Source organism: Cetorhinus maximus, chromosome 7, assembly GCF_964194155.1.
Source record: "Cetorhinus maximus chromosome 7, sCetMax3.hap1.1, whole genome shotgun sequence".
Lineage (NCBI taxonomy): Eukaryota > Metazoa > Chordata > Chondrichthyes > Lamniformes > Cetorhinidae > Cetorhinus > Cetorhinus maximus.
This window is the reverse complement of record NC_135885.1, coordinates 53857549-53880646: the sequence shown is the minus strand read 5'-3', so window position 1 is coordinate 53880646 and position 23098 is coordinate 53857549. Positions and strand designations below refer to the sequence as shown.

The window sequence follows — 23098 nt, the reverse complement described above, 5'->3', positions numbered from 1 at the left end:
GTGCCATGGTTAGTTCACTCATCCACCCTGCAGTCCCGCTTTCATCCATACAAGCTGCAAGAACCTCAAACCTGTTGGACTATGGCAAGTGCTGAAGCTCGTCCATTTCTACCTTCTTGATCTCCATACCTGCCTCACTTGCAGTCACACCCTCCTGTTTCTGATCACTGTCCAAATCAGAAGGCTCTAGCCTAAGGAGTGTGACTGCCTTCTGAAGAAAGCATCCACCATCATTCACGACTGGATGAGGCAGGGCTGCAGAGGTTAGATCTGACCCATTGGTTGTGGGATCACTTACCTCTGTCTATCACTTGCAGCTTAATGCAGCTTGACTCACAAGTAGTAACTTCACTGGGTTGACATCTCATTTTTAGGTATGTCTGGTATTGCTCCTGGCATGCCCACCTGTATTCTTCATTGAACCAGGGTTGATCCCCTGCTTGATGGTAATGGTTAAGTGGGGGATATGCCAGGCCATGAGGTTACAGATTGTGGTTGAGTACAATTCTGCTGTTGCACCTCATGGATGCCCAGCCTTGAGTTGCTAGATCTGTTCGAAATTATCCCATTTGGCATGGTGGTACTGCCACATAACACGATGGTGGGTATCCTCAATTTGAAGATGGGACTTCGGCTCCATAAGGACTGTGCGGTCACTCCTACTGATACTGTCATGGACAGATGCATCTGCGGCAGGCAGATTGGTGAAGATGAGGTCAAGTATATTCTTCCCTCCTGTTGGTTCCCTCATCACCTGCCACAGACCCAGTCTAGCAGCTATACCCTTCAGGACTTGGCCAGCTCTGTCAGTAGTGGTGCTACTGAGCCATTCTTGATGATGGACATTGAAGTCCCCCACCCAGCGCACATTCTATGCCCTGGACACCCTCAGTGCTTCCTCTAAGTGGTGTTCAACATGGAGGAATACGGATTCATCAGCTATGGGGAGTGTGGTACATGGTAATCAGCAGGAGGTTTCCTCTTCCACGTTTGACCTGATGCCATGAGACTTCATGGGGTTCTGAATCGATGTTGAGGACTCCTAGGGCAACTCCCTCCCAACAATATACCACTGTACCGCCACCACTGCTGGGTCTGTCTTGCTGGTGGGACAGGACATACCCAGGGATGGTGATGGTGATGTCTGGGACATTATCTGTAAGGTACCATTCCTTGAGTATGACTGTCAGGCTATTACTTGACAGTCTGTGGGACTTAGCAATAACCTGTTCACTGATGCTCAGTTTGGGTTACAGTAGGATCGCTCAGCTCCTGACCTCATCACAGCCTTGGTTCAACCATAGACAAAGGAACTGAACTCCAGAGGTGAGGTAAGAGTAACTGGCCTTGACATCAAGGCAGCATTTGATTGAGTGTGGATTTACGGAGCTTTAGCAAGATTGAAGCCACTGGGATTCGGGGGCTGGGGGGAAAACTCTCCACCGGTTGGAGTCATACCTCCCAAAAAGGAAGGTGGTTGTGGCTCAAACAAAAACAGAAAGTGCCGGAAAAAACTCAGCAGGTCTAACAGCATCTGTGAAGAGATAAAAAAACAGAGTTAACGTTTCGAGTCCTTATGACTCTTCTTCAGAGCTAAAGAGAAGTAAAAGTGTAATGAAATTTATACTGTTTGAGGGGGGTGGAGCAGGTGAAACTGGATAGAAGGCCAGTGATTGGTGGAGGCAGAGGAGAGATTGCCAGAAATGTCATGGACAAAAGGATAAAGGGGTGTTAATGATAGTGATACTGGCTAAAGGAGGTGCTGATGGGTGACATTAAGGTCAGAGAGCAGAATGTGATAATGACAGGACAAGGGTAAGCACTCTGGGAAGAACTACATGAACAAGTGACAAATGGCTCTTGTGGAGGTGGAGTGGGGGGAGGGGACAGTGGTGGGAAAAAAGATTAAAAATAGGATAAAAGGTGAGGATAAAACAATGAATAAAAATTAATTTAAATAAAGAAAAATAAAGAAATGAGAATGAATATTGAAAAAATGGGAGGAAAAGGGGGTGAGGATTGAGGAGAGAGTTCGTGGTCTGAAGTTGTTGAACTCAATGTTAAGTCCAAAAGGCTCTAAAGTGCCTAGTCGAAAGGTGAGACGCTGTTCCTCCAGTTTGCGTTGAGCTTCACTGGAACATTGCAGCAGGGCAAAGATGGACATGTGGGCATGAGAGCAGGGTGGTGTGTTGAAATGGCAAGCAACAGGGAGGTCTGGGTCATGCTTGCGGACAGACCGAAGGTGTTCCGCAAAGCGGTCACCCAGTCTGCATTTGGTCTCTCCAATGTAGAGGAGACCGCATTGGGAGCAGCGAATGCAGTAGACTAAATTGAGGAAAGTGCAAGTGAAGCATTGCTTCACCTGAAAGGAGTGTTTGTGCCCTTGGACAGTGAGGATGGAGGAGGTAAAGGGACAGATGTTACACCTTCTGCGATTGCATGGGAAGGTGCCGTGGAAGGGAGTTGAGGTGATGGAGAAGTGGACCAGGGTGTCCCAGAGGGAATGGTCCCTGCGGAATGCCAACAGGGGGTGTGAAGGGAAGGTGTGTTTGGTGGTGGCATCATGCTGGAGTTGGTGGAAATGGCGGAGGATGACCCTTTGAATGCAGAGGCTGGTGGGGTGAAAAGTGAGGACAAGGGGGACCCTATCATGGTTCTGGGAGGGAGAGGAAGATGAGGGCAGAGGCATGGGAAATGGGTCGGACATGGTTGAGGGCCCTGTCAACCACAGTGGATGGCTGTTGGAGGTCAATCATCTCAGCCCCAGGACATTGCTAGAGGAGTTCCTCAGGGAAGCAACCTCAGTGCAACCATCTTCTGCTGCTTTATCATAAGGTCAGACATGAGATGTTTGCTTCATGATTGACAATTTTCTGTGCCATTCACAGCTCCTCAGATACTGGAGCAGTCCGTGTCCATATTCACCAGGACATAGACAACATTGGGTTGATAAGTGACAAGTAACATTCGTGTCACACAACTGCCAGGCAATGACCATTTCCAATAAAAGTGAATCTAACCATCTCTCCCTGACATTCAATTATGTCATCATTGCTGAAATCCCATACAACCATCCTGGAGTTACCAGTGACCAGAAAGTTAACCAAATCAGCCAAATAAGTACTGTGGCTACAAGAACAGAGCAGAGGCTGGGAATTCTGCAACGACTAATTTACTTCTCAACTCTTCAAAGCCTGTCCACCATCTACAAGGCAAAAGTGAGGAATGCAATGAAAAAGACAGCATTTGCCTGTGTCAAGAAGATATAATAATGTTATTGGAAATTATTTTAAAATAGAATTTTAGGGGGGTCTGTGTCTGTGTGTGTCTTAATTAGATTAAAGCCAGCTGATCTGGGTGCTTTGATGTATAGTAGCTTTGAGATGTTAATTAGATAAACGTAAGGAAGGTAGAAGGTAAAATGTAAATTGGAATTGGTAAAAGAAACCATTCAAGGCTGTGGGTCAATTCTTACACCAAGCTAGTATACGCCAAGCAATGTGTTTTTTTTCAAGCTTACTAATAACATTGGTGGGATGAAAGGATGTTATTGTTAGAAGGGGTAAAGTTAAAAGCCTAGTGATACAATGGAAAATTTACATTCAAAGAGAAAGATATGTCTGAAGGAGAAAGGAGATTGTATGTTAGGTAGAGGCATTTTAAGATTCGACGGTGTGAGAAGCCTCCAGCCTGTAAGCCTCAAGTCTGTATGCAAGGATCCAGAGCTGAAAGAAACTCATTTTGAATGTGACGGTCCAGGATGTGCTTTGCCAGAGGTCTGTTAAATCTATGAGATTTACTGCTGCATTAACAAAGGTGTAACTGAGAGTCAGATTAATTAGGGGATTTTTGTAGTTATTATAGTAATAATTTTGTAGACTATGTAGGTGTTTACAATCTTTCTTGTACTAATAAATGTTTAATTTAATTTTATAAAAACCTTTTATTACAACTGAATTCAAAGCCTGTATCTCGAAAAATACAAATTGCAAAAATGGGTTATGAAAGTTGTTTCAAGTTTCCCTTTGGCATTTGAGCAACTCAGCCTTTACCATCAGCTGTGACATAATAGCCTGGATGAGTGCAGCTCCAACAACACTCATATTATCCAGGACAAAGCACCCCACATGATTGGCGCTCCATCTACCACCTTAAACATTCACTCCCTCCATCACTGGCGTACCATGGCAGCAATGTGTATTATATACAAGGCGCACTGCAGCAACTCGCCAAGCCTCCTTCGACAGCACCTTCTAAACCTGTGACGTCTACCACCTAGAAGGACAAGGGCAACAGATGCATGGGAACACCAGCACCTGTAAGTTTTCCTCCAAGCCACATACCCTTCTAACTTGGAATTATATGTCCACTGTTGAAATCCTGGAACTCCCTTCCAAACAACGCTGTAGGTGTACCTAGACCAAATGAACTGCAGCGGTTCAAGAAGGTGTCACCCCCATCTTTTCAAGGGCAATTAGGGAAATTAGAGAAGAGCAACAAAATGCTGGCCTTGACAGCAAGGCTCTCATTCCTGCCCCATACAGCTAAGCCAACTGTAGTGCCGTGGTCTTCACTTTGGTTGCACTTCAGAGCAACCAGAATTAAGACTGATTAGAGAGCAAGATAAAATCAGGGGACTCCTGCACTACCTGCCTGACCCTTCTTGACTGCCTGACTTATCTATCTAATAGTAACCAGAAAATGTTTTTTCTTCCAGCTCTGAACTGTTAACTCTGGTGTCCACTAAGGATCTATCCTATTTGTCATCTATATGCTGCTCCTCAGTGACATCAACCAAAAACGCAGCATCAGGTTTCACACGTACACCACCAACACCCAGCCCTACCCCAACATTGCTTCTCTTGACTCCTACCCTGTCTCTGATTTGTCGCATTGCTTGTACGATATCCAATACTGGATGAACAGAAATCTCCTCCAATTAAATATTGGAAAGACAGCAACCATTGTTCTCAGACCCTGCGACAAATGTTATTCCGTAGTCATTGACTCCATCCCTTCCCCTAGCAACTGTCAGAGGCTGAGCCAGAATATTGTCGTCATATTTGACCCTGAGATCAGCTTCTGATTACATATCCTGCCACCATTAAGACTGCTTATTTCCATCACTGTAACGTCACTCAGCTTTGGCCCTGCCTCAGGGCATCTGCTATGGTAACCCTCACCCATGCTTTTGTTACATCTAGACTTGATTATACAAATGCACTTCTGGTTAGCCTCCCACATTCTACCCTCCATAAGTTTGAAGCCATTCAAAGCTCTGCTGTCTGTGTCCTTAATCGCAGCAAGTCTTGCTCACCCCTCACAACTCACTGACCTATCTTGGCTCCCAGTTAACCAATGTCTCAATTTTAAAACGTTCATTCTTGTTTTCAAATCTCTCCGCAGTTTCACCCCTCCCTATCTCTGTAATGTTCTTCAGACCCACTGCCCTCTGAGATATCTGCACTCCTCCAATTTCGGCCACTTGAATATCCCTGATTTCAATTGCTCTACCATTGATAGCCATGCCTTCAGCTGCCAAGGCTTTAATCACAGAATCACAGTGCAGAAGAGGCCCTTCGGCCCATCGAGTCTGCACCGACACATGAGAAACACCTGACCTACCTACCTAATCCCATTTACCAGCACTTGGCCTTGAATGTTATGACATGCCAAGTGCTCATCCAAGTACTTTTTAAAGGATGTGAGGCAACCCCACCTCCACCACCCTCCCAGGCAGTGCATTCCAGACCGTCACCACCCTCTGGGTAAAAATGTTTTTCCTCACATCCCCCCTAAAGCTCCTGCCCCTCACCTTGAACTTATGACTGACCCTTCAACTAAGGGGAACAGTTGCTCCCTATCCACTCTGTCCATGCCCCTCATAATCTTGTACACCTCGATCAGGTCGCCCCCTCAGTCTTCTCTGCTCCAACAAAAACAACCCAAGTCTATCCAACCTCTCTTCATAACTTAAATGTTTCATCCCAGGCAACATCCTGGTGAATTTCCTCTGCAACCCCTCCAATGCAATCACATCCTTCCTATAATGTGGCGACCAGAACTGCACACAGTACACCAGCTGTGGCCTCATTAAGGTTCTGTACAACTCCAACATGACCTCCCTACTTTTGTAATCTATGCCTTGATTGATAAAGGCAAGTGTCCCATACGCCTTTTTCACCACCCCACTAACGTGCCCCTCCGTCTTCAGAGATCTATGGACACACACGCCAAGGTCACTTTGTTCCTCAGAACTTCCTAGTGCCATGCCGTTCATTGAATACTTCCTTGTCAAATTACTCCTTCCAAAGTGTATCACCTCACACTTTTCAGGGTTAAATTCCATCTGCCACTTATCTGCCCATTTGACCATCCCATCTATATCTTCCTGTAGCCCAAGACACTCAACCTCACTGTTAACCACCCGGCCAATCTTTGTGACATCCGCAAACTTACTAATCCTACCCCCCACATAGTCATCTATGTCGTTTATATAAATGACCAATAATAGGGGACTGAGCACAGATCCTTGTGGTACGCCACTGGACACTGGCTTCCAGTCACTAAAGCATCCTTCTGTCATCCCCCTATCTCCTACAACTAAGCCAATTTTGAATCCGCCTTATCAAATTACCCTGTATCCCATGTGCATTTGCCTTCTTTATAAACTCTGGAATTCCCTCCTGAAGCCTTTTTGCCTCTCCACCTTCCTTTTCTCCTTTAAGATACTCCTTGAAATCTTTTGACCTAATATCTCCCTATGTGGCTCAGTGTCAAATTTTGCTTTGGAACACTCCTGTGAAACACCATGGGACATTTTGCTAATTTAAATATACTTTATGAATACAGTTGTTGTTGTTATGTTCTCCTACAAAACTGAGAGGCTTCCCCTCCTACTGCTAGTGATGGAGTAATGTAGCCTTGTTGACAAGCTGTAAAGAAATCCCAACTCTTGCTCCTGGATTCAGTGCAAGGCTAATGCCATGCACACATGGCAGACAACAGCAACCTGGCAGACAACAGAGGCCTGGCAGACAACAGCGGCCTGGCAGACAATAACAACAATTCCTTATATTTATATAGCAACTTTGACATAACAAAATGTTCCATGGTGCTTCATAGATGCATTAGAAAACAAATTATGACACAGAGCCACATAAGGAAATATTAGGTCAGATGACCAAAAGTTTGGTCAAAGAGGTGGGTTGTATAGAGTGTTTTAAAGGAGGAAAGTGAGTAGAAGTAGAAAGGTTTAAGGAGTTAATTCCAGAGCTTAGAGCCTTGGCAATTTAAGGTGCAGCCACTAACGGTGAAGAAATTAATCAAATATACCATTGTACTAAAATGTGGAGTTAGAAGAATTAATACCGGAAATGCTCAAGAGGCTATAATTGGAGGAGTGCAGATATCACGAGGGTTCTGGAACTGGAAGAGATTACAGAGATAGGGGCAGGCTAGGCCATGTAGGAATTTAAAAACAAGGATGAGAACTTTAAAATCAAGGCATTACTTAACTAAGAACCAAGTCAAAATCCTGGAACTCCCTCCCTAACAGCACTGTGAGTGTACCTACACCACATGGACTGCAGCAGTTCAAGAAGACAGCTTACCACCACCTTCTCAAGGGCAATTAGGGATGGGCAATAAATGCTGGCCTAGCCAGCGAAGCCCACATCCTATGAGTGAATTTTTTAAAAATCAGCGAGCTCAGGGGTGATGCATGAACAGGATTTAGTGCGAGTTAGGACAAGGGCAGCAGAGCTTTGGATGACCTCCATTTTACAGAGGATAGAATTTAGGCCAATAGCCTGCCCACAAAACCAGTGAAATGAGAATAGACTTGTATGACTACAGCAAACATCACAATGCCGGCTCTTCAGCAAACTCAATGTTGTTATTTCCACATTTAGAATATTGGAATGCTCAAGTTCAATTAAGTCATATAGTAATATAAAATCTCCAAAGTATTTGGGCTGTTTGAATTTTAAGAACCAAAATTGCAAAACTCATCTCTAACTTTATGCTTATTTAATGCAGAATATATCAGATTTTTTTTCAAATTTGTTCCTTCTTCCAACTCCACATTTTAGTACATTTGGTATATTTGATTAATTTAATTCATGATTTGATTAAAAAAGAAATAAGCCCCAGTGAAAATGCCTAAATCATATCAAAACACAACAATTACAAATAACAGGCAAGTGCAAAAAAGATCTCAAACATTGCAAGTAGAGACAAAACCAGGGATAGGCTGATCAGGCATGGTAGGAGGGGTAACAGCTCCTGACGTCAAAACAAAAGCCATTTGCATGAGAAATTTCTGGGATTAATTAGCAAGCAGCTCCATATTCAGTTTTGTCTTACACAAGTGCCTCACTCCTAAATTCAACCAATTTATTTTCCACTAGAGTTGGGAGTCGGGGTTGGTGGTGGTGGTGGTGGTGGTGGTGGAGGTCTGGGGTTTGAGGTGGGTCCGAAGTCTGGAGGGGGGCGCCTGTCCCAAGGTCAGGGGTTTCCCAAGCAATAGTTACACAGAAGTTAGAAGAGGTTTTAATTCTAACTTTTTCTGGGTAACTATTGGTATAATTGTCGAGGAAGTGTGTACTTCTGGGCAATTGCCGTGCAAACCCTTACCTGGGAACTTGCCAGAGGGATTCCTCAGCGTATCTTTGGGGTACCCCACCCAAATCTGATGCTGGGGAGCGCGGAAGTTATGGGCCATTATATCAAAAAGCCATCACAGGGAAATAAATACAAAATTATAGTATTAGAGTCTAAAAATTATACACTCGTCAGGCGGAATTCTCCTATCTGGGACCAAGTCCTGTGGCAGGAGCGGGGAATGTTTCCTGCCAGAGAGGCCACTGGGAAATCCCACGGAATCTTGCATCTCCGTTACTCATTATGCAGTCAGGGATTTCCCGATGTCTTGCACGGCAGGATGGGCTGGATGCCATGCCCTGCTGTCATATCCCGCCGAATATTCTCACTGTCAATACTACCTACTGAGATGTCTGGAAGGGGAGGTGAAGGTTCACTACCTAAGCTCAGTGACGCCTCCCTGCATGTCCTCCTGCACCATGTCGAAGCCATGAGGGATGTATTGTACCCAGCTGCTGGGGAGGCCGCCAAGCAGGGAATCTAACCCTGCATGGGCGCAGATGGCCAATGCTGTAAGTGCCCAGGCTGTCCAGCCATACAATGCCAGAAAAGGATGAACGATCTCACTCGCTTCCCCAGGGTAAAGCTTCAGCTGCTTGAACTAATCACAACGAAACCAATGAATCTCAGGGTACATGGGCCTCAGTGGCAACGGCATAGTTGTGCCTCGTGGCCCCACTGCAATTCATCCACTCTGCGGTGAAGTGACCACTGTGCCTCCTGCACCTTTCCACATAGAGAGATGAATGCTGTGCAGAACAGGGGGGTGGAATGGGCTTAAGCGCAGTAGGCACCAGCAACGTCCACAAATCAGATGCCTCCCTGAGCCTTATCCTTGCATGTGGATGGGCTCAGCACTCTGGAGGGAGCTGGCCCACAACCCTTCTAGACAACTTGCAGAGCAGTAATGCCATTTCACACAATCCAGTGGGCTAAGAGTGGAAGTATGAGAGATGAACATGAAATTGCAACATACAAATGGACGCAACATATAATTCGTCTCAAACCCATCTTTTCTGTTGTCTTTAGGAGAAGACAGGAGAGGGGGGCACCCACATCTGAGGGCTCTCACTGAGTTTGAAGACAGGGCAGCCCAGCTGGCAGGCATGGAGCGGGACCAGGCAATTGACGATGGGGAGCTTGGACTTGGGCCTCCACCCAGTAAGGATCCATCCATGGTACAGAAACCTGAGGGCCAAGTGTGCCTTCATGTTGGAGGCAGCTCATGCTGTCACTCACTCTCTCCTCTCTCACTTACAGGTGCCACCAGGAAGAAGCCAAGGCTCGAGGCTGAGGACTCCCGGTAAGGCCTCAGCAGAAGCCCTAGCCTGGAGAGGAGCCAGGAGAGAGGACAGGAGAAGAGATGTTCACCTGTAGAGGCGTCACAGCAGACACCTGCACCTTCCACCAGCCCAGAGTCACACAGCTTGGTGGGTATTAGTTCTAGCTTAGGAAGGGTGTCACAATCCGGTGGTCACCGCATGGACATGTGTCCGCAGCAGGGGACAGGGTCAGCCGAGCTCACTGGCACATGGAGGAATAATGGGGAAGAAGCATCTGCGAGGTCCAAGTTCCGATGGCAGGCCTCAGGAATCAGCCTTCTAACTAATGGTGGAGAGTCAGCAAGAGACAGGAGAACATCAGACAGAGGTATTGGAGGCCCTCAACAGAGTGGCACGCGAGGCGAATGAGTCTGCCCACGTGCTGGTTGATGAAGTGCTGCTGACCTGTGCACACGTTGAGGTCTCCATGGAGAGGTTGGCAGACTCCATGGAGATCTTCCCTCCAGCTGCCCCTTCCCCTTAAGGAGTCAGGCTGGGGCCTTTGGGATTCCTAAGGGAGGAGGAGGGGCAGCTGGACACCCCTGGGTCATTCACTCAGGAATCTCAGAGGCTGTCCGGACCTTCTGAATCCCCTTTGCCTGTGATCTGCCATGATGGGCAGTATTGGAAGATCTACCATCATTTAAAGCCGGCGTGAAACCAATTTTTGGACCACTGCCTGCCACTGATCCCACCGACGGGGGCAGGGGAGAATGCTGCCCTTCATTGTCATGTTTTATCTGAATTTGTACCCTTTGGCAACATGCTAACTTTATGATGGATCAATACCTCAATATTGGATTGAACTACAGAAGAGAAGTAAACCTAGCTGAAGCTCTCTGAGATCATTCTAAATGTATATGATCTGACTATTGGTCAATCAGGATATAGTTTTGGTTAAGTAACTGTTTGCAAAATCTGCTTTTATTAACAAATTCTAGATGATGAAATCAGAATGAAGCTGAAGACAGCTTCTTAACTTTTCATTGTGCAATAGATTTGGGGAAGCACATGGATCATGAAACATTTTTTACTGAAGAACTCAGAGTAAATTAAAGTTCACATATCAAAATGTGATATGAGACTTATCTTTGCACAGGTATTAAGTTAACTAAGTTAAGAACCCAGCACAAAGTAAACTGGGATTTATCTTCTGAACCAATCTCATCCCTGATATTCAAGATTGGAGTTTAACCTTAGGAGAAGTTGTGAATTGTGAAATGAACAGCCAGTCTCTAAATGTAGTTGTTTAAACGTTTGCATTATCCAATTGCTACAACTGATAAGAGTACATATTATACCCAAAGAAAAGTGAAAATTACCCTCAAAAGTATGTCCTCACATACAATATTTGAAGAATTTCTTAGATAACATAAATAATTACTTACAGCTCTCCGGATATCCCTTGTGGAAAGGTCAACCAGCTTCTTGTTTATGGCCCACTCTTCATCAGCCTCCATTATAGCTTTCTTTCATAAATTACATTAAAATGGAAGTATGTTATTGTGATAAAGGAAAATAACTACATTTAGGAAAGCATTATATCAAAAAGCCAACACGGGAAAAGAAATGCAAAATTCTAGTATTAGAGTACATTGTATTTACAAACATGGAGTCAACCATTACCATATTATGAAAACTAAAATTATTATATATGATTTTCATATTGCTATGAGAGATCATTGTTTCAGACCTCCAAGAAAATTGATGGTATTCTCCTGGGGATATTACTGAATGCATGGCTCCTTACACAATCTGGTGATTAGGTTTTTTAACACCTACACTTCTGCTACATTGAAGTTTAAGTAGTAAAAATAATGTTAAACGTCGATTAATGTTATTTCAATGACAACATTTTTCAGCAATCAATCAACTACCAATACTATTTATCATAGTTTATACTCGGCAGCAATTCAGAGGGAAAGGTATTTTCTCTTTGAAACTTCAAAGCATTTTAGCAAGCTTATATCAAATTTGGGAAAGAGGCTGCTGTACAATTTAGTCAGAAATAACACCCTCGGGCACGAAATAATAAAAATAATAAAATTAAACATATACATAGAGATCATCTGAAAAACAAGTTAACCTTTAGGCTTCCTTTTAACAACACTACAGATAATACAGAATAGCCCTTTTGACATTGTAAGCAATTCAGTGAAGTCATTTGAAGTTATTAAAGGAGAATGTTACTGCAGACCAGAATATTTTTTGTACAAATTACCTCTTACTTTTAGGCGTCCCTCATAAATTCTAATTTGATGCCTGCAATGCCATGATCACCAAATGTTTAAGGTGAGGTAGACCCTATATTATTGTCAGTGAGAATGCCTTTAAAATGATGAGCATCATGATCATGGACAAAGTCCAGAATAGCTATGGAGAAGTGTTAAGTCATTATGGTTTTTTACAATGGGGGCAGGATGAGATTTCAGGTTTAGATCCTTAAATGAAACATAGGGCTGAATCTTCCGGGGAGTGCCAATCGCGGTCGGATTGCCAATCGCGGTCGGATTGCCAATCGCGGTCGGATTTTTTTACCTTGCGCTAGAGCTTCACATTTCTCGCCTAGACTTTTGAACCATGTCTCCTGAGAAACGTGGAGTGCACCTCCTCCGGTAGTCCTTCCTTTGTAGCATAGGAGTGCCAGGGGAAGCCAAGCTTCTAACTTTCCCTGCGTAACCATTCAGCTAAGTAAATCCAAACTATCCAAAGTCTCTGATTTTAACTCCAAGTTTTGGAGGGTTCTCAATGCAGGGTAATTGCCCATTGGAAGTTGAAATTTCCCAGGCAATTCCCCTGCAAGTCCATGCGTTGGTACTTCCGAGTGATCCCCCAGTGCATCTTCGGGATACCTCCGGGGGTTCGGCCATCTGGAGACAATAGATTTGGCCCTAGTTTTTATGTTGTTGGAGAGGGGTGGGGGAGGGGTGGATGGGGAGCAGTCTTAACTCGGTCTTTTCTCTTTATTGATGTTGATGGACTTGCTGTTTCTGTTTACTTCAGAATTCCTTCATTGCCAGTGTTTTTTCCTTTTGTTTTCCTCCATTTTTCCTGTGCTTTTTCACTGCCTTAATAGATTTTTGAATGCTTGTTTGTTCTTTTATTTTGTGACCTCACTGAGATCTTCAAAATAGTTCATATTTTCACCTCTTTCTTAAGCCAGCATTCCTGACTTTGGAATTTCACTGTTGTTCTATTCCCTCCCCTCTTTATTCAGTATTATCAGTGGGCTCACTTAACTTTCAGTGCTGATGAAGGAGCTACAACCAAAATTCAAACTGGTCTTTTCACGTTATGAATACGATATCTAAATGCTATCTAGCATGTTCCAATTTTATTTCAGATTTTTAACATTAGCCGTGTTATTCTTTTAATTGCCTTGCAAACTTTATCTCTGGGGATACTTAGCATGTGCTACAGTTCTATCTTTTATTTTCATCCATTTTTTTACTTAATTGGCCTGATTCGTGCTGATGAAAGTATGGATGTGCAGTCTATCACCAACATCTCATGCAGCATTCCTGAGCAGCATTGTAGACTATATACAAACGACTCACCACTTCAATTTCTCACTAACCAATCCCCACCCCCTCTCACCACATTGAGACTTAGACTTCTCTTGCAGAACTTAGGTATGGAAAAGAATGCAATGAGTGCCAAATTTGTGCCTGCCCTCACTCTAAAACATCAATTCCTAAATTTGAAAGACTAGAATAATTACCAAATTACATTAAACTGTAATAAAATATTTTTCCAAATTATAATGGTAATATATTCCATTAAGATACTAAAACATTCTATTAAAATATCTGCAAAAATAAATCAACTCTTGCTTTAAGAATCAATCAATAAGTCAGTCCTGCAACAGAAACCTATTTCTGAAGCTCTTAATGTTCTATCTTAAAAAACAATTAATGGACTGCTTCTGCCATTTCTGTCTGCATTCAGGTCTTACCTTAAAGTAGATAGGAGCCATGTCTCCCAGTTCCTTTGGTAGGGGAATACATTCATACACCATATGAAAGCGTTTCTTTAAATGCATATTGGTCTCAAAAAAGACACAGTCGAGACCTTTGTCTTCTAACATTTTCACCAAGGCTTTTCGAAACAGCTATTAAAAGACAGACAGTTCAGTCCTGTGCCCTGACAAAGGAAGCAAATTACTTTTAAAATCATCTAACAATAAAGTCCTGTGTTTGAACCTGGGTTAATTCTATTAGGAAACATTAACCAGGATTCGCTTTGGTTAGGAAGGGAAACATTAACCAGGTTTCCCCACTCAAAGTTGGTGTCAGAAGGGCTTCACTATTTTTGAACTTGAGCATCATTTGAACGCTGTCAGTTGATCTTTAGGTAGCGAGTGGGTGTTTTGTTGCTTTTTACAGCTCTCACAGTCTGCCAGATCTCCACTTTTCTTTGTATTTGCTCAAGGACCATAATTTTCATATCTTAGCAGTTCTCGCTAAGAACATGCAGGTGCTGTTCACCTTTTTACAGGCCTGGTGTGAATGAGGTGGCCATAGTGTCTCCTTCCACCAATCTTTCAGAAGTGTCCTACCTCAACTGTACAGTATAGATTTTCAACTGGATTCCACAGACCATTGGAAGTCCTTCAATGGATTGCAAGGTAGAATAAAATAGTACAGCACGGAAGGAAGCCACTCAACCCATCGCTGGATCTTTCAAGAGGCAATCTAGTTAGTTCGCTTTTTCCTCATATCCCTGAAATTTTTTTTCCCTCAAGAATTAATCTAATTTCTCTTGGAAAGCTACTACTGAATCCGTGTCCACCACCCTATGAGGCAGTGAATTCCAAATCCTAACCACTCATTGTGTATAAATATTTTTCCTCATGTCACCTCTGGTCATTTTGTCAATTATTTTAAATCTGTGCCCTCTCTTTATCGACCCTCAGCCATTGGAAATAGTTTTACTTTATTTACCCTATCTAAATACTTCATGATTTTAAATACTTCTACTAAATATCCTCTTAGCCTCTGCTCTAAGGAGAAAAACCCCAGCTTCTCCAGTCTATCCACACAACTGTAATCCCTCATCCCTGGAACAATTTCTTCTGCACCCTCTCCAAAGCCTTCACATCCTTCCTAAAGTGTGGCACCCATTGTTTGGCACAAGGCACAGACTAGTGTTTTACATAGGTTTACATAGCATAACTTCCCGGATCATGTACTCTACGCCTCTATAAAGCCCAGGGTTCTGCATGCCTTATTAACTGCTTTGTTAACCTGTTCTGCCATCTTCAAAGAATTGTGCCCAGGTCCTTCCCTCTTCTTCCACCTCCTTTAAAATTGTACCATTTAGTTAGCAACATCTCTCATTTTTCCTACAAACATATCACCTTACTCTTCTCTGCACTGAATTTCATCTGTTATGTGGTCGTTCATTCTACCAGCTTATCCATGACCTCTTGAAATCTATTAATATCTACCTTGGTGTTCACTACACTTCCAATTTTGGTGTAATCTGCAAACTTCAAAATTGTGCTCTGAACCCCAACTTCAAGTCATTAATGTACATCACTGAATCTTTGGAAACTCCACTGTATAACCTACTCCAGCTCAAAAAAAGTTATAAACTTCAACTACCGTTTTCTATCCCTTAGCTAACTTTGTATCCATGCTGCATCAGGTGAAAGGTCATTGCCCTGAAAAGTTGGCTCTGTTTTTCTCTCAACAGATGCTGCCAGGTCTGGTGAGTACTTCCAGGAATTCTGTTTTCACTTAGTCAAAGAAAACTTGTCCTCAACAAATCTGTACTGGCTCTCTTTTATTCGTGTATCCTTGCTCAAGTGGCTGTTAATTTTCTCCCTGTATTATTTCTAAAAGCATCCCTGACACCAATGTTGAACTGACTGGCCTGTAATTGCCAGGTTTATCTTTCTTCCCTTTTTTGAACAAAATGTAACATTTGTGATGCTTCAGTCCTGTATAAAAAAGTAGAAGATTGTGGCCAGCATTTCCACAATTTATGCGTTTACTTTCCACAGCAACTAGAATGCATCCCATCCCAACCGGATGAGTTACTTAAAGTACAGCAAACCTTCCTAGTGCCTCCTCTTTATTTACTTGCATTTAATCCAGTATCCTGGCAAATTTCTCATTCACCGTAGCTTGGGCAAAATCCTCTTATTTGGTAAGCACCAAGACAAAGTAATCATTTAGTACCTCCTCAGGCATACCTTCTGTCTCCATCAATAGATCTCCATTTTGATTCTTAATTGGGCCATTGCTCTTTTCAACAACCCTTCTACTGTTGAGATGCTTATAGAAGATATCTAGATTCACTGAAAAAAGAGGCATGTCAAAGCTTTTCGTCTTGCACTCAACAGGACACTTCGCAAGAATATCAACATAAGGGGAAAACAACAATTTATACTGTATGAGAATAGAGTGCTGATTGGTTGGCAAATGGCTCTGATTGTTAGAGGCATTGCCATGGAGAATGCACCAGTAATCATGACAGACAGTTAACTGCCAAGCGTTGTTTGAAATTTAAACCAGACAGCTTGACCCTGATTGGTCAAGGCATTGCCCTGAGGAATGAGTCAGCGAATGGCTGTCACTTATTTTGTTTAGGTGAAGCAGGCGCAATGTGTGTACATGTTCTTTCTGTTTGCAAAGAACAGGGCCCTGTTCATGCAAATGCGCACGCTGTGAGCCTGATTGATGATTTTAAATTGGTTGCCAGCATATTTCTTAGCACATTGAGGATTATTTAGCAAATGTTGTCCAATTGCATCCAATGTTGAACACTGTGTTTTGAGTTTTGCATGCACAGGCAGGTTGCCCACTGTGAACAGCGGCTAGGACATGCTGCTTGATATGATCCATCAGTCTTTGGGACTTACGGCCTACATACCTGGCATCACACTGGCACTGAAATTCATATACCACATTACTCTTTTGTGTAATAGTAGAATATCTTTTTGGCTTGACAGCAGCATCCTTTTGGTGGTGAGTACCACTCGTATTGCTCCTGCATAGTAACAGCATGAAACAGCTGTTCACCATTGTTCAGGTTTTGAGATACCTTGCTCTTCCAGGGTAATCTGAGTTAGAATGGGAACTTTTCAGGGCTGAAAGTGACAGCCTTAGACTGTTCTTGAGTTTGCGTGATATACAGCGCAAAATGATGTGATCAGGGTAGCCATTATCCAGTAGGATGCTTTTGATATGCTTTATTTCAGCAACAAGCTTGCAAGGTGAACAAATGGCTCAGGCCCTATTTACAAGGTTACCGTTAATCTTATAGCTTGTGGAACTGTAAGAATCCCAATGCATATATTGACCAGCGAAGGTAGGTTTGCAGTAGGTCATGATAGAGAAACTCCTGGCAGATTTCTCATTTAGTACATCAAGAAAAAGGGGTAAATTTGACTTCTCCATTTCTAAGGTGAATTTGCGCAGAGGATGGAGCCCATTAAGACATGTAAGAAAATTATTACATGCAGCTGCGGATTTAAGTATAGCGAACATTTCATCCATATAGCAGAAATATGCAAGGGGTAGGAGGTTAGGTGTCATAAATTGTTGATTTCTTCTTATATTCATATTCTTGCAAAGTGTCCTGAAGTGCAAGACGAAAAGCTTCCACACGTCTTTTTTTTCAGCAATACTCAAGTTCTGTACTACCAAACGACTATTTATGTCCAGATTCCCTTTTACGTTACTTGCAAATCTTTATGTGTATCATCTATTTGACCCTCTCATCTTCTTCTTTACTTATACTCTGAAGGCTTTATATTCGCCCTGATTCTCCATTGTATTATCAAACTGACATCTGTTATACACCCCTCTCTATTCTTCTTTATCCTACCCTCTAACTCCTTTGTCAACAAGGGAGCACCTTTGGCTGTCCTCCCTTGCCCCCTTGTGGGAACTTATCCAAACCATTTCCTCTTTAAAGGCCAAACATAGCTTTTTTTTGTTAGTCTTTGACTCCAATTTACCAGGCCTCTCCTCAATTTGCAGACATTAGCCCTCCCTCAATTAAGTATTTTTTGGTCTAGACTGCTTTTTCTTTATCCATAACTAACCTAAACCTTCCAATGCTATCATCACTAATACCGAGCTGATGCCGGACTTTGACATTCTCCACTTGACACATTTTATTCCTCAGATTATATTCAGCAATGCGCCCTTCCTCGCTGGACAGGAAAAATACTGGTCAAAAAAATTCTCCTGAACACACTTCAGAGTTCCTCCCACTCTCAGCCTTTAACACAATCACTGTCATATTCAATACTGAAATAGTTAAAGTTTCCCGTAATTACCACTCTAAGTTCTTGCCCCTTTCAGTAATTTCTTTGCAAATCTGCTCCTCTATTTCCATTCCATTATTTGGTAGCTTATAAAATACACCAAAAAGCATAATAGCTCCTTTATTGCTTCCCATCTCAAACCAAGTAGATTCTGTATTTGACTCAAGGACATTCTCCCTTTCTAGCATTGCATTATTTTCCTTAACCAAAACTGCAAACCCTTCTTTCTTTCTTCCCTACCTTTCCTAAAAACCTCCTACCAAATTACCATAACATTGTGAGATTCTAGGTAAAACAACTGTTTCCTATGCCATTAGAATAGCTTGCCTGCCTGCTCTTTTACCTACTGGGCCTCTTTACAGCATGCTATGTAAATGCATATCAATGGATAAAACAAAATCATTCTGTCAGTTACTCATAACAACCACACAATGTCAAAATCTGACAGCCCATCAAAATAAAGCTATTCAGTGCTGAGTTCCTTATAAACATGAAACACCAAGATGAATTGATAACACAAATTATTTTCATCAATTAGCATGTATGATTAGTTTTATGTCAGGAAACATTGTTAATGTTCATAATTTCTCTCATATTACTACAGCAGGATAAAGGTGCCAAATAACTGGCAAATTCACAGCAAGTTAGATACAGTCTTATATTTTGCACAGGGCAAATATCATTAGTTTCAATTATCATGGAATATCTGCAGGAAAAATTCTTGCAAGGGTTATCCTTAACCAGATTGTCACTCACTCCATTGATGCTGGGCAGAGAGTCAGTGTGTCTTCCATGCGGGACAGGGAACAATGGACACAACCTTTGTAGCATATCAAATTCAAGAACAGTCCTGTGTACAAAATAAGGACCTCTATATGGTGTTCATTGACATGACCAAGGTTTTTGATACAGTAAACCAGGAAGGCCTGTGGATGGCTCTGTACAAATATGGTTGCCCTGAAAAGATGACCAGTGTCATTCGCTTGTGTCATGACGGCCAGTGTGATGCAAAGTAGTACGTAAGTGGATGTCTTTCCTGTCACCAACAGCACCAGGTAAGGCTGTGTATTGGCTCCAGCTGTTTGCCATACACTTCTCGGCCATGCTCCAGTAAGCACTCAAAGATCTTGACACAGGTGTACACGCACAATTCTGGACAGACAGAAAACTCTTCAACTTGCAAAGGTTCAACAGCTATTGAGTGAACTCTGGAGGACATACTCTGGAGGACATTCAACTGCTTGTTGATTGCTTTACCCTAGCCTCAGAACACTTTGGCTTGACAATAAGTCTGAAGACGACTGAGATCTCGTATCAACCTGACCCTGGCCACATATTCCAAGACACCACAGTCACCATAAAAAAAAAAACACTGTTCAATAGAAAGCTTCGTATTGCTGAAAAAAGAGACATGTCAAAGCTTTTCACTGTGCACTCATCAGGACACTTTGCAAAAATATCAATATAAGGGGGAAACAACAATTTATACTGCCTGTGAACAAAGTGCTGATTGGTTGGCAAGTGGACTCTGATTGGCAGAGGCGTTGCTATGGAGAATGTACCGGTTAACTGCCAAGCATTTTTTGAAATTTAAACCAGGCAGCTTGACCCTGATTGGTCAAGGAATTGCCCTGAGGAATGAGTCAGCAAATGGCTGTCACTTATTTTGTTTAGCTGAAACAGGTGCAATGTGTGTACATGTTCATTCTGTCTGCAAAGAACAGGGCCCTGTGTATTAATATATGTAGCTTCCATTACACTCATATTCGTCACACTGCAAGCCTGACTGTCAATCTTAAATTGGTTGCCAGCGTAATTCTTAGCATACGGAGGATTATTTAACAATCGCAGAATCAGATCAAATGTTGGACACTGTATTTTGAGTTTTGCAAGCATGGGCTGGCTGGGTATGGTCTATACCTTGCCTGTTGCAAACAGTGGTTGGGACATGCTGTTTAAGACGATCCACCAGCCTTTGGGACGTACGGTCTACATACATCACACTGGCACTGAAATTCATATACCACATTACTTAAAGTTAACTTTTGAGTATCCTCTCTTATTACACTACGCTAGATGACAAAATCAATCATTGCCTGGCAAAAACAAGCTCAGCATTTGGCAGGCTCACACACAGACTTTGAGAGCATGGAGTTTGTCTCAAAACAAAGATCCAAGTATACCAGGCAGTAGTTCTTACATCACCTCTTTATGGGTGCAAGACTTGGACAACCCACATAACATGACAATCTACATCACATAAAACAACGAGAAGCATTCTATCTTTGCTGTCTGAGATCTATTTGCAACATCAGATGGCAGGACAAAATCCCCAACACCGAGAGTGGAATTTTCCTCTGCCAGTGACGTGAATCTTGGCAAACAGGAGCACTGAATTTGGCGGGAATGAAAAAGTCAGTTTCCTGTCGATGGAAAATAAGTTTGAAATATAGTACTCCCGGCTTTGATGGCAGGTCAAAGGCGGGTCAGGTTTGCTGCCGAGCAATGTTGGGAACCATATTTGCATTTCATGAATGCTCATTAAAAGACCAACTAGCTGGAATTACGTCCCCCCTCCAAATTAAGTGCCCCACCAGCTGATATTTTAATAGTGGATGGTGGTCTTAACTTTGTACTCCTGCTTTCACCCACCAGGTTCCTCCCATCCTCCTCCTTAGTCAGCACCTCTTAATTCCCATTCTTTCTGTCATTATTCAGCCTCCCCCCATTATCCTTGACCCCATCATTGTTCATGTCAATATTCCTGTTCTCTCCCTGCCCCTGAACCCTTCAATGTTAACATCCCCATGCTATTTGTGGCTGATCCATCCCCTTCTCGAGGCCACATGCACACTTATTTTTCAGGACCATTCCCAGCTCCTCCCCCATGAGATCATCCAAGCGTAGCTTATGTTACAGACACCCAATACTTTGCAGTTATGGTCTTGAAGGAATGCGAAAGCAGTGTCTCCTGACCTCCAAGTCATGGATGAAGTGAAGCTCGCCAGGTGCGCACCACTTAAATTCTGTAGATTCCAAAATTCTGTAGATTCAGGAGCACTCCCGGCAGATTTGAAGGTGAAAAATGTAACCCCACTATTTAAAAAAGGTGGGAGGGAGAAAACAGCGAATTACAGGCCGGTTAGCCTAACTTCAGTGGTGGGGAAAATGCTAGAGTCTATTATAAAGGATGTGATAATATCAACGGGATTAGACAAAGTCAGCATGGATTTATGAAAGGGAAATCATGTTTGACAAACCTATAGGAGTTTTTTGTGGACCTAACTAGCAGAATAGGTAAGGCAGACCCAGTGGATGTGGTGTATTTGGATTTTCAGAAAGGTTTTGATCAAATTAAAGAACATGGGATTGGGGGTAATATATTGGCATGGACTGAGAATTGGTTAGCAGACAGGAGCAGAGAGTAGGAATAAATGGGTCATTTTTTAGAATGGCAGGCGGTAACCACAGGGATCAGTGTTTGGATCCCAGCTATTCACAATATATATCAAAGATTTGGATGAGGGAACCAAATGTAATATTTCCAAGTTTGCTGATGACACAAAACTTGGTGGGAATGTGAGTGGTGAGGAGGATGTAAAGAGGCTTCAAGGCGATTTATTCAAGTTGAGTGAGTGGGCAAATACACGGCAGATGCAGTATGACATGGGTAAATGTAAAGTTATCCACTTTGGTCAGATAGATTTGGAAATGTTGATATACAAAGGGACCCAGGAGTCTTTGTACACCAATCACTGAAAGCAAGCATGCAGGTGCAGCAAACAGTTAAGAAGGCAAATGGTATGTTGGCCTTCGCTGCGAGAGGGCTTGAGTACAGGAGCAAGGATGTCTTACTGCAGCCACACAGGGCCTTGGTGAGACCATACCTGGAGTATTGTGTGCAGTTTTGGTCTCCTTACCTAAGGAAGGATATACTTGCCATAGAGGGAGTGCAGTGAAGGTTCACCAGACTGATTCCTGGAATGGCAGGATTGTCGTATAAGGAGAGATTGGGCCGACTAGGCCTGTATTCACTGGAGTTTAGATGAATGAGAGTGGATCTCATTGAAACGTATAAAATTCTGACAGGGCTGGAGAGACTGGATGCAGGGATGATGTTTCCTCTGGCTGGAGGGTCTTGATCAAGAGGTCACAATCTCAGGATACATATGGTAGGCTAAGTTGGACTGAGATAAGGAGAAACTTCTTCACTCAGAGGGTGGTGAACCTGTGGAATTCTCTTACCACAGAGGGCTGTGAAGGCCAAATCACTGAATATATTTAAGAAGGAAATAGATAGATTTCCAGACTCTAAAGACATAAAAGGGCAAGGGGAGAAAGTGGGAGTATGGCACTGAGATAGAGGATCAGCAATGATCATATTGAACGGTGGAGCAAGCTCAAAGGGCCAAATGACCTACTCCTGCTTCTATTTTTCTATGCTTACGTCTGTATATAAGTGGTGCACACCTGGCAAGCTTCACTTCATCCACGACTTGGAGGTCAGGTGATGCTGTTTTCGCATTCCATAACTGCAAAATATTGGGTGCCTGTAACACAAGCTACACTTGGATGATCACATGGGGGAGGAGGTAGGAATGGTCCTGAAAAGTAAGTGTGCATATGGCCTCAAGAAGGGAACGGGTCAGCCACAAATGGCATGGGGATGTTAACATTGAAGGGTTCGGGGGCAGAGAGAGAACAGGAATATCGACATGAACAATGATGGAGTCAAGGATAGAGGGGGGAGGCTGAATAGTGACAGAAAGATTGGGAATTAAGAGGCGGTGACTATGGAGGAGGATGGGGAGAACCTGGTGGGAGTACAAAG

The 23098-nt window shown here is 43.0% G+C and overlaps 1 protein-coding gene across 2 annotated transcripts in view; it reads right to left on the bottom strand.

The window, feature by feature from the left end:
• The window catches only part of cwf19l2 (CWF19 like cell cycle control factor 2), a 241711-nt gene that overhangs the window by 20919 nt on the left and 197694 nt on the right, over positions 1-23098 (bottom strand). For both annotated transcript variants that reach the window (XM_078545514.1, XM_078545515.1), the window contains exons 15-16: positions 13942-14097; positions 11375-11455 (exon numbers count right to left, since the gene is read on the bottom strand). In XM_078545514.1, the coding sequence (XP_078401640.1) occupies positions 11375-11455; positions 13942-14097 (237 nt within the window). The remainder of the gene's footprint in view (positions 1-11374; positions 11456-13941; positions 14098-23098) is intronic.